General features: G+C 33.3%; 1 protein-coding gene across 9 annotated transcripts in view; it reads left to right on the top strand.

Annotated features, from left to right (window-relative positions):
• Positions 1–11,428, top strand: part of LOC106690603 (serine/threonine-protein phosphatase 6 regulatory ankyrin repeat subunit A) — a 20,631-nt gene that overhangs the window by 5,225 nt on the left and 3,978 nt on the right. For 3 of the 9 annotated variants that reach the window (XM_067044899.1, XM_067044901.1, XM_067044904.1), the window contains exons 9-10: positions 1,062–1,103; positions 6,327–6,977. In XM_067044899.1, coding sequence (XP_066901000.1) covers positions 1,062–1,103; positions 6,327–6,977 — 693 coding nt within the window. Of the gene's footprint in view, positions 1–1,061; positions 1,104–6,326; positions 6,978–7,154; positions 8,295–8,322; positions 8,569–9,052; positions 9,353–11,428 lie in introns of those variants that run through there. The other 6 variants (XM_024362234.2, XM_067044902.1, XM_024362231.2 and 3 more) reach the window with 5 other exon arrangements.

Here is an 11,428-nt window from a genome sequence, read left to right as displayed (position 1 = left end):
ATAAAACATTTTTTTTTCTCTAAATGATGGTTGTCTGTTTTGTTTTTATAGCCCTGATGAAGACCTGAAAATCAGGTCGAAACGTCGGCATAAATAATTTTTTTTTGTTTATGTTTTATCTATTTTATTTTTATTTATATATTTTTTTTCTCTCTCTCTAAATGATGGTTGTTGTCTTTTTGTTTTTATAGCCCTGATGAAGACCTGAAAATCATAAATAAAGCATAAAATAAATTTTTTTTTTTGTTAATTTATTTTGTTTCTTTGCTGACCGCACCTTTTTTCATCCTTTTTTTTTTTTAATTCATTTTGTCCCCGTTTTTATCCACATATCTAAATAAAATTTTATCCTTTAAACCCAATATCTTTATATTTTCCCTCTTTAACAAAAATATAAAATATAAAATTATGAGAAGATTGTTGACCCTGTATAATGTATACGAGGAGAAGATGGTTAGGGGTGGACTAATATGCTATTGGTTTTATTAATATAACAGTCAGGAAGTCCGCTGATTATCAATTTTGTATTTGACAAGTGATAAAAAAAAAGTATCACACGATTTTGTAATAAAAAGTTTTTATTATTGTTATGCAGCTCAAGAGACCCTTATTATTGTTATATTCTGATTATCCATTAAACAATTTTCTTATTCTTATTAATTTACAGCTCAAGAGAACCTTATTATTCCAGTCAGATTAACTATTAAACAATTTTCTTTTCTTATTAAAAAAATACCATATAAAATAAATGCTTCTGATAAAAATTCTAGAAAGAAGTTTGAAATTATTTGTTACATTGCTGGTATTTAGGTTTCCTTTTTAAAATAAAATAATACAGTAAATCTAATGTAATAGTCGAAAAAATTCAAAAGTACAAAAAAAGCATACCGACGCTTGTTGCTTCCTTTGTTTACCAAGCATCTGTACGAGTCTTGGGGTTTTCGGCATTGGCAAATGTGTAGACTCAGCACAACAGGACCTTTTACTCGTATTGTGATAGTCAACTTCCAAATTTATTTACTATTTTACACTGATTGTGAATTGATATATTGTGTTCACAGGACAGGTATATAACTGAACCGTTTATCGGGCCACTAACAAAGGTGAGTAAAATTAATTTTATTAAATATAAGAAGATGGTTAGGATTGCGGTAAAATAAAAAGAACAAATAGTTTATAACTATTTTAATGTCCGACGTTTCGTCCCACTTTGTAGGGCTTCATCAGGGCTAAAAAGATACAAAAAAAAAACTGAGAATATTACAACAATAAATATTATGTAAAAATAAGGTGATAAGAAATTACATATAAATAAAAGAAAGGAAGACATAAAATAGTATCAATATAAAATAAACTTGAATAAACAATGATAAGAATAAAAAATAAGTAACAATGGCATGAGTATAAATTTTAAAAAAATACGTAAAATATACAGTTAAAAAAGAATAGGAGACGTACATAAAACAAAAACAATATGGAAAAAAAAGAGAATAAAGTAGAGATTAAATAAACGTCTGGATAGAATAAATATAAATAAAATTAATAATAATGATAATAAATGAGCAAAGAATTAATTAGCAAAGCATTATTATCATTTAATATCATTATTATTATTTTTTAAATTTATATTTATTCTTTCAAGACGTCTATTTAATCTCTACTTTCTTCTTCTTTTTTTCCCGTATTGTTTTATGTACGTCTCCTGTACTTTTTTAACTGTATATTTTACGTATTAAAAAAAAAAATTTACTTTTGCCATTGTTACTTATTTTTTAAGCTTATCATTGTTTATTCTAGTTTATTTTATATTGGTACTATTTTATGTCTTCCTTCCTTTTATTTATATCTAATTTCTTACCACTTTATTTTTACATAATATTTATCCTAGCTTAAATTACCTTATTGTTGTAATATTCTCAGTTTTCTTTTTTTTTTGTATCTTTTTAGCCCTGATGAATCCCTGCAAAGTGGGGCGAAACGTCGGACATTAAAATAGTTTGTTCTTTTTTTGACCGCAACCCTGACCATTTTCTTATATTTAAATTTTTATGGTCAACTATATATACATATATAAATAATTGTATTAAATTTAATAATAGTTTATTACCATCATATTATATCCAATCCAAACAACTCGTTCTCACTCTTGCAAATACCTCAATTTGTCATACATTGGTAAATTTGTAGAGGCACCTTTAAGGCTAGTAATTAGTTCTCAAGTAGATAGCTAAATTTTAAGTGAATAAATACTTTTAAACAGATAATTTATTAACAAGTTGAAAGTTAAAATTTAAGCTTTCTAGCAAATAAGTGAATTTTGTCTATTCTTCGGTTAAGTTGGTGACCGGAGCTTATCGTATGATACCTTTGGATACATTTAGTTTAATTTTGTCATATACCAGTGATGCGGCGAGAGGGATGCGCTGGGATCTCTCGAGCTCTGCTCTACCCCTCACACGTGGGGGATAGAGTGGGCTCAGGGATCCTCAGGTCGATTCTGTAAATATTGTATATATTATTTTATCATTATGTTATTTTATTTATTTATTTTTCATACAGATAGTCTGATTATGTTCATCTTGTCTATTCTTTTGTTTGTATATATTTTAAGGGAGTTTTTTTTTATTTTTTTATTTTAGTATGTATGAGATCATTTATCAATATTACCTATTGCCCACAACTGTGTGGCAGATTGTAATATCTATCAATAAATAAATCTATCTATCCAAAAAAAAAAAAAAATGTCATATCCACAAATGTGGTGAAGCGGTCGGGTTTAGGAGTATGTATGTTTTTTGTTTTTTTAATGTTGAAGTGAACTGAAAGTAGTACAATTAAGCTTGTCGAAGAATATCAATAGAAAGATTGATTGTGGAATATAAGAAGCAAAATTACGACTTACAGAAACAAACAAAACAAAGAACAATCGTTTGCCGACATATTAGGGGTATTCATGATGTGTTAAATGTAAAATGTTTTACCATGTTAAATGTTATAAGTATAGAATTGTGAGTAGCCTCATTTAAAGTTATGATAAATGTTAAATACATAAGAGCTCTTAGCGGATTTATGAGCAACTTGTTTTATAACCTTTCCTTCCAAAACTTTATATTATTGTTTACTTCTAAGTTTTAATTAAAGTAATTTATTACAATTTGCTTAAATTAAGTGAAAAGTGGAAGTTGTATGAAAGTTTGGGAACTGAGTGTCTTGTTGATCTTGTGTGAGGAAGAGAATCAAGATGAGCTAATTGACAAGTGTTAACAGCCCTATTTAAAGTCATGTTAATGTTAAATGTATAGAGCTCCTAGCGGATTTTTCGAGCAACTTGTTTTGTAACCTTTCCTTCCAAAACTTCTTGTCATTGTTTACTTCTAAGTTTAGATTAAAGTAACTTATTAGATGCCTAAATTGAGTGGAAAGTGGAAGTTGTGTGAAAGTGTCTTGTTGATCTAACTTTTGAAGAAGAGAAACTGCTAATATAATATGAGCTAATTGACTACTGTCATTACATTATTATTATTATCCATTGCTTTATTAGTTTTAAAAACATCCAAAGCAGTACTAACACAATCAAAACACAAACTACGTGCAAGTAACCTAACACAACCACAAACAAAATGGTGACGAGTTCTGGTCTGTTACGTGCTACAGATATCTCCATTTAACATGTTAAACTAAAGATCATGAATACCCCCATAGAAAATATCATCATGAAAAAAAATCTTAATAAAAATAATATTTTTACTGTATGTAATATTAAGGTTATTCATGATATTTAGTTTTACATGTTATTATTACAAGTGTATTAAATGGAGAAATATTTCCATCTTTTAACATGCTAAAACCATATAATATATTGTCTTTTTTAATAAGCCCAAAACACAAGACAAAAGAAAAAAAATACAAACTACGAGTAAGTAACCTAATACTATAACAAATAAAGTGGTGAAAAGCTCAGCTGGTCTGTGTTTCGTGACGTCATTCTCCATTTAACAGACCTATTAATAGTCTCTCAGCCATGTTATATCGTTTTATCATTGTAAAATAAGGAAATATTTCTCCAATTAACATGAGTTTTTCCATTAAACACGCTTTTACATGTTAAACTAAAGATCACGAATACCTCTAGTGTCAGCTATAGTTACTAATTTTGGTGTAAGGGAAGGTAAATTAAAAATCAAAAATATTCGAACGATATATTCCCAAGAGTTAACAAAAAAAAAATTAAAGATTCTGGTAACTTTTATAATTACTATTTTTCTAATCATTCCATCTCTAACATCGTCCACAATCTCACTAATACAAATCTAATCTCAGAATTTACGACTTAGGTGCGTTGTTGATCGTCTATCTTGAATGAATTAAGCAGTTGATAGTAGTAACTATTAAGGCTTAGGCGGTTCAATGCCGATAGCACCAATCGTTCTATACATAAGATCGGTCTTGAATCCTCCCACCTACGCTTCGTTATACCCGTTAGTAAAGTATCGTTGTTTACAAAACATCGCAAAAAATACATCGATGTTTTTGAACACCCATTTCCGTAATATCAGGTCTGTTCCAATAATGACTTCTGATTATCCAGAACTGCAAGGAGCTTGCTCAGTATAGGGTTTGGGAGGGAAAAATACTAACAATGTTTGCTTGGTTTAGTTCTGGACGGTCAGAAGTTGTTGGACTAGGGATGTGGCATCGAAAACAAAAAACATCGATGTTTTAAATTATCAATGCTCCATATTCAAATATCAATGCTTACAAAACATTGCCAAAAATACATTGATGTTTTTGAAAACCCCATTTCAGTAACATCAGGTCTGTTCCAACAACGACTTCCTTCTGATTATTCAGGACTGCAAGGAGCTTGTTCAGTATAGGGTTTGGGAGGGAAAAATATTTACAACGTATGCTTGGTTTTAAATTATCAATGCTCCATATTAAAATATCGATGCTTACAAAACATTGCCAAAAATACATCGATGTTTTTGAACACCCATTTCAGTAACATCAGATGTGTTCCAGTAACGACTTCTCATTATCCAGAACTGCACAGAGAATAGGCTGAATAGGGTTCGGATTGGGAAAAAAACTTACTACGCATGCTCTGTACAGTTCCGGACGGTAAGAAGTGGTTGCTGGAATCCCTTTGTTATTCCGAAGGTAGGAAGGACTTTCTCCTCCCACCGTAATGTTAATAGGAATCCATTTATACAGTTATTTTTGCATTTAAAAAAATGAAGAATTGAGACAAACGTAAAACATGGATGTCACATCCCTATATCTTATTCGTCAGAATGCTGTTATAATTTCCCTCAATGCGTATCCTCCTGAATTCTACCGTGAATTTATCCTTTTTCGGTCCGAATATTTAACTTAATATTTTATTTTCAAAAACCTCAAGGTGTTAGTCTTCTTTTAGCATAAGAGGCCACGTTTCACATCGCTAAAAAACAGTTGGAAAGATTATATTTTTGTAAATACTAATTTTTAATTTTTATTTTAAGTTTTTTTGGACAGAAAGCAAAAGATAAGCAATTTCAAATTGAAAAATGGCAAGTTTAAAATTTATTTATTTAATATTTAAATTTAATTAATTAAAATTAAGTTAGAATTTAATTATCTACTTATAAACTAGGGGGCCAGTTACACCAATCTCTGGTAAAACTAAGATTTGTATAACTTAGATCTGTCCTAGAGTTTAGTAAAACTAAGGTAACTTAGAGACCTGTCTAGTCCAAAGTTTTGTTAACCATGTTACCAAGATTACCTGAAACTGAGATAACTAACTGCCAAACTATACAATTCCTATCTCTAATTTTATAAATTTTGGGTCCAATTAAATTTAAAATTGATTCCACAGCCACTTTTGACAATTCTTCATCCGACCAATCTAAAAATTGATTTGGTCGAGGTCAAAATATTTCTGTTTCATTATTGACTGAGCAACTAATTCTTCTAAGTCATCGTCGCCTGTAAAATTGTGTATCAGGATCAAATCCATTTTATTGAATTTGGAAAGAAACGTAATAATACAATACCCTTTCGCTAGATAACAGACCCAACTTAAAATATGGAAGGTTTCTTGTATGGTTAAATACTTAAACATATATTTAAATCTCAGTTTAACCGGCTATCATTGGCCGGTAATGTTTACCGACAAATTTGAAGGTTAACAATTCTGGTGCAATGGATAATTATTAAGTTTATTCGAGATTTCACTAATTGTAGTTTGAACTGAGATGGTGTAACTTGCCATTAGAATAATTAACTTTTCTTTCTTTTTTTTTTCTCGTTAATGAATTTATTTTTACGAACCACCTGTACAGAAGAAACTACAGAAATTGTTGAGGAGTGCAATAAAATGCAATGACGAGGATGCGGTCAGGGACGCGGTGTGGAGGGGTGCCGATGTCAACCATGACAACATAGACGTTAGTGGTACCCCCCTGCACCTCGCAGCAGAGCGGTGCCGAGTGTATGCGGCGGAGGCCCTGCTGGACCTGGGGGCGGACATCGAGAGCTACAGCGGAGCATGGGCGTGCACCCCCCTGGGGGCTGCGGCCTGGTGCGACAGCTGCGATATGGTCCGCTTCCTCCTCGAGCGAGGGGCTTCCCCCAGCAAAGGGGACCCTGATGGACACACCGCGATGCACTTCGCCGCCAGCAATGGCTGCGTCAAGTGCGTCCAGCTGCTGCGGGACTACGGCGCCGAGGCGAGGGTAGTGGCCAAGTACGGCAGGACACCGCTCCACGAGGCCGCCTCTATCGGCAGCATACCTGTGATAGAGTTACTACTCAGCTGGGGCGCCGAGCTGAACGCAGCTGACTGGTTTGGGGAGACTCCGTTAGGCTGCGCCGTCACCCACCAGAGGGAGGCCGTCATAGAGTTCTTGATGGGAAAAGGTGCCATCAGTAGGATTGACCCGGAAAGTGAGGCCAGGAGACTTCATTTACTCAAGGCTCTTCAAGAACAAGGAGTAAGCATGATTCCATAACAAATGCTCAATAAAACATAGAGAAATTTGAAAAAAATAAATAAATATGTCATTTGTTCTTTACTTATTTTGTTTTCTAATATTTATTTATTGCTATTTGCAACTGTACATTATAATACATTTAGTAAATCTGATCTAAGTTAAATTGGAGTGTTACAGGCGTGTAGAGAAACTACCCATTGGTAGCACTCTAATGACATTTTACATTAGCTGGTCTCGTGGCCATCTTTTCAGGCGCCTCGGAGGATTGTCAGGAATGGAAGAGGATGCAAGATTAGAAACTAAGGGGTTTGAGTGGTTAGAGAGTTTATAATGGAAGGAGTGATATCTGGTTCGGGCTAGATCGGTTACGTAGGGAACATTAAGTTCTTTATGTATGATTTTATTTGTGACAAAGTAAGGAGCATTGAGGATTTTGGATTGTAAGGATTGAATACGAAAGGAATTCGAAGGTTTAGTGGAGCCCCAAAGCTCAACTCCATATGTCCAGATTGGCCTTATTACAGTCATGTAGATCAGACTTTTGTAATGTGTTGGAAGTTTAGACCGTTTGTCTAGTAAATGCTGTAATAGTCGAAATCGACGTGCAGTTTCCTGTCTTTTCAGTCTGGTGTGAGGATTCCAGGTAAATCGCTTGAACTTATTTTTTAACTATCAATTACAATGGATGAGGAAAAACATCTCTTGTTTAGATAAATAAAATTTACCCAATTTTAGTCTCAAAACAATTTATATTTCTTTATTAGTCCGACATCCCCGATATTGATGGTAAATTACTAATTACTCATTTGTATCTTTTTTTAATATCATGGATATAAATATATCAGTCACATTATTGTGATTTTCTATGTGTGAAGTGCTTGAAATCCTCCTGCTCACACCCTTCGTGGTAGTATTATTTATCTAACTTCTTAACAGACGATTATAGCGAGTAGGCTGGTTGATGTAGGACTCACAAGGGGAGATCATGATGCACAAAAAAAGACCATGCAGACCTGTCCCACTAAGACCCCCTCAAAGCGATGGTCCTATATCACTTTTGAAATATTTGCTTAAAATGGGCAGAGGAGAGTTTAAGATGGTTAAATAGACCAATGAGGTGTAGATAGTTGGCCGTAGATTAATGATTGGAGCAGTTTGTCGGGGGGTGCGGTCAGCAAAGAACAACATAAATAAACAAAACCATATTTATTTATTTTATGTCGACATTTCGACCTGAGTTTCAGATTTAATTCAATATTTTGTATAATTCTAAATTTGTTTGTATACTATTCCTTTTCAATTGTATGTTACTCTAAATGTTGTTGTTATTTCTTTTGTTCTATAGCCCTGATGAAGACCTGAAACGTCGGCATAAAATAAATAAATATGGTTTTGTTTATTTATGTTGTTCTTTGCTGACCGCACCCCCCGACAAACTTCTCCAATCATAAATAGAGCAATATTTGAAAAACGGCGTGAAACTCTCCATTCCCACCTGGCTTCTCAAACAGACAATTATAGAGAGTAGGTTTAAAGCTAATATTTCAAAAGTCCGACATTCCGACATAGTGAAAATTAACTGTGATTAAATTTTTAATTTAATATTAAGAATTGACAAAATAGGATAATTGTGGAATGAAATTAATGACTTGGTCAGATTAGCCTGCATAAAGTTTTTTTTTTTAATTGATGAGTAAGATTGTTCTTGAGGATTGCAAAATTGACCGAAACTTCGGACTAATGAAGAAATACAAATTGTTTTGAGACTAAAATGGATAAAATTTATTTTATTTAAACAATAATTACCAGTCTCAAGAAAGTTTAAAGATTATATATAATGAAAAACATCTCCTTAGGATCGCAATAATCCAACACAATTGTACAAAAATAAACCTATATAAGAATACAAGTTTTTTTGAAAACGTTTCGAACTTTTTACCTCTGAACATTTTCCTACTTCTACACCTTAGTCAGATTAAAATGTTTTGATATCATTAATACTATTCCATGGAAGTTTTATTTTTCCTTAGAAATGGGTCATTTTTTTCTATAATATACTAAATTATATTGTGTAGGATAGCGACATGCAAAGGTCTCATTGGCGTGGTGAAGAAAGCAATTGTCTCTGATCACTCTGCTTCAATCCTTCAAAGGATCTCTCAAGAGTAAAACTGGCCTGTGACAGTCTGCCCGGCAGGAACTAACTCTTTGTGGACCATTCCTTTGGCGTTGAACTCAGGGAAATAGAAGACAACATTGCCACAGGCGATTCGACACCTGCTCTCCATGCAGCTTGAACGAGATCCCTTAAAAGCAAAGAGCATCAGGAACTATATGAAACTCTGAGAGTGATGCCCAAAAGTCATATTTCGAAGACTTCTAGTTCTTTTTTTTTAATTATTTATTTAATGTAATTTACAACTGTACAAAATAATACAATAGGTAAATATGTAGTATGTTTCATATACACTTGAAAATCTTGGGAAGGAACCATCCATTGGTGGTACTTCAAACATTAATTTAAACTAGAAGGTCCCGTGGCCATCTTCTTTTCAGACGCCTCGGAGGATTATCAGGGATTGTTAAGGATGAAAGATTAAGAATTAATGGGTTAGGATGGTTAAGGAGTTTGGAATAAAAAGACGCATATCTGTTTTGGGTTTTATCTGCAACAAATGGGATGTTAAGGTCTTTATGAATGAGTTTATTTGTGACGTAATAAGAAGCATCGAGGATTTTGGATTGTAACGATTGGATGCGGGAAGAATTTGATGGTTTGGTGGAGCCCCAGAGCTCAATTCCGTAAGTCCAAATTGGTCTGATTATTGTAGTGTATACTAATATTTTGTAGTGAATGGGAAGTTTAGAGCGTTTGTCAAGTAAGTGTAGCAATCAGAATCTGCGAGCAGTTTCTTGTGGTTTCGGTCTTGTGTGTGGATTCCAAGTAAGTCTCTTGTCAAGATGGAGTCTTAAGTATCGAATCTGTTCAACAGGCATTAGTGGTGTATTTAGAAAGGATACTGTGGGACAGGGGGGCAGAGGTTTACGACGGAGAGTAAAGGTGATCTGGTGGGATTTGTCAGGATTTATTTTGATTCTCCAGTTTTTACACCATTCTTCAATAGATGTTATGTGTGCCTGTAGTGTTTGTGATGCATTAGTTGGGTCGTTGTTTACAGAAAGTATACATGTGTCATCAGCGTATGTTAGGGTGGGTTGGGATGTCCTTTTAGTTCTTAAATTCATTTATTGATATTACAACTATATTAAAATATATACAACAAACACATTTAATGTTAGTTAAAAATATCATGATATATACATGTGGATAATCTACCCATTGATAGAACTCCGATAACATTTCCAGAATTCAAGGCCATCTTCTTTTCTGACGCCTTGGAGGATTATCGGGAAATGAAGGAGAAGCCAGGTTAGAAACAAGTGAGAGGTTTGGGTAATTGGGATCATGTGGTATCTGGTACTGGCCAAATCGACAACACATAGTACATTGAGGTCCTGATGGATGATTTAATTTATGAAAAGTAAGGAGCATTAAGGATTGTATATGAGTGGAATTCAATGGTTTATTGGAGTCCCAAAGCTCGACTCCGTATGTCCAGATTGGCCTTATAGTCCTATAAATTTGTAATTAGTTGGAAGTTTAGACCGTTTGTCTAGTAAGTGCTGTAATATAATCCACGAGCAGTTTCCTGTCTTGTGTGAGGCAAAAAGATTAAATCAATTTTTTTACCATCTGGGAACTTTAGCAGCGCCAGTTCAAATCTGACCAGGGAGGTCGACTTTTTCCATTTCTGTGGCAGTCCCACTCTTCAACGGTGTTGTTTTATTTGGAAATTATTTCTGTAAGAAGTCCTTCTATTTTAAAGGATATTCATTACCTAAAAGGCAATTAGATAGAAATACAAATTTCAGTTCTTTTATCCCTTAGAACTATATGAAAAATGCGTCCCTTTCCTTAAGGAAAAATTCTTTGAGACCTTCTGAGAGTTCACCATGAGAGGCCTCTAGTTTGGATCTCACAGAACAATACCTTCTTAGGTCTACGTGTTAGCATTGGGGATACTGTGATCTTGACAGAAAATATTATTTTGGACTCCCTGGGGATCATACCCCATCACCTACATGGGAATTAGCTCGGAGATTATTCATTGTTTTATTTATTTACTTTAATTTGTGGACCTGTCGATTTGTGTGTTTTAACTTATTTATTCATTAAATTATTTTATTTTTTTATAATCTTTAAATTTCTTTCTTGAGACTGGCAATTTTTTTACTAAATAATTCAACAACACTATCCAAATTATAGTCTCAAAACATTTATTTCATTCACATGTCCAACGTTTCGGCCAATCCGGCCATCCTCAGGGACAATCTTAATTTACTCAGAGACATATTATTTAACCCTTTTAAAAAACTCCATACAGGCCATT

This window comes from Halyomorpha halys, unplaced genomic scaffold, assembly GCF_000696795.3.
Source record: "Halyomorpha halys isolate HHAL.00 unplaced genomic scaffold, Hhal_1.1 Scaffold1771.1, whole genome shotgun sequence".
Classification (NCBI taxonomy): domain Eukaryota; kingdom Metazoa; phylum Arthropoda; class Insecta; order Hemiptera; family Pentatomidae; genus Halyomorpha; species Halyomorpha halys.
The sequence above is the reverse complement of the archived record's forward strand: the minus strand, read 5'-3'. Positions and strand labels throughout refer to the sequence as shown.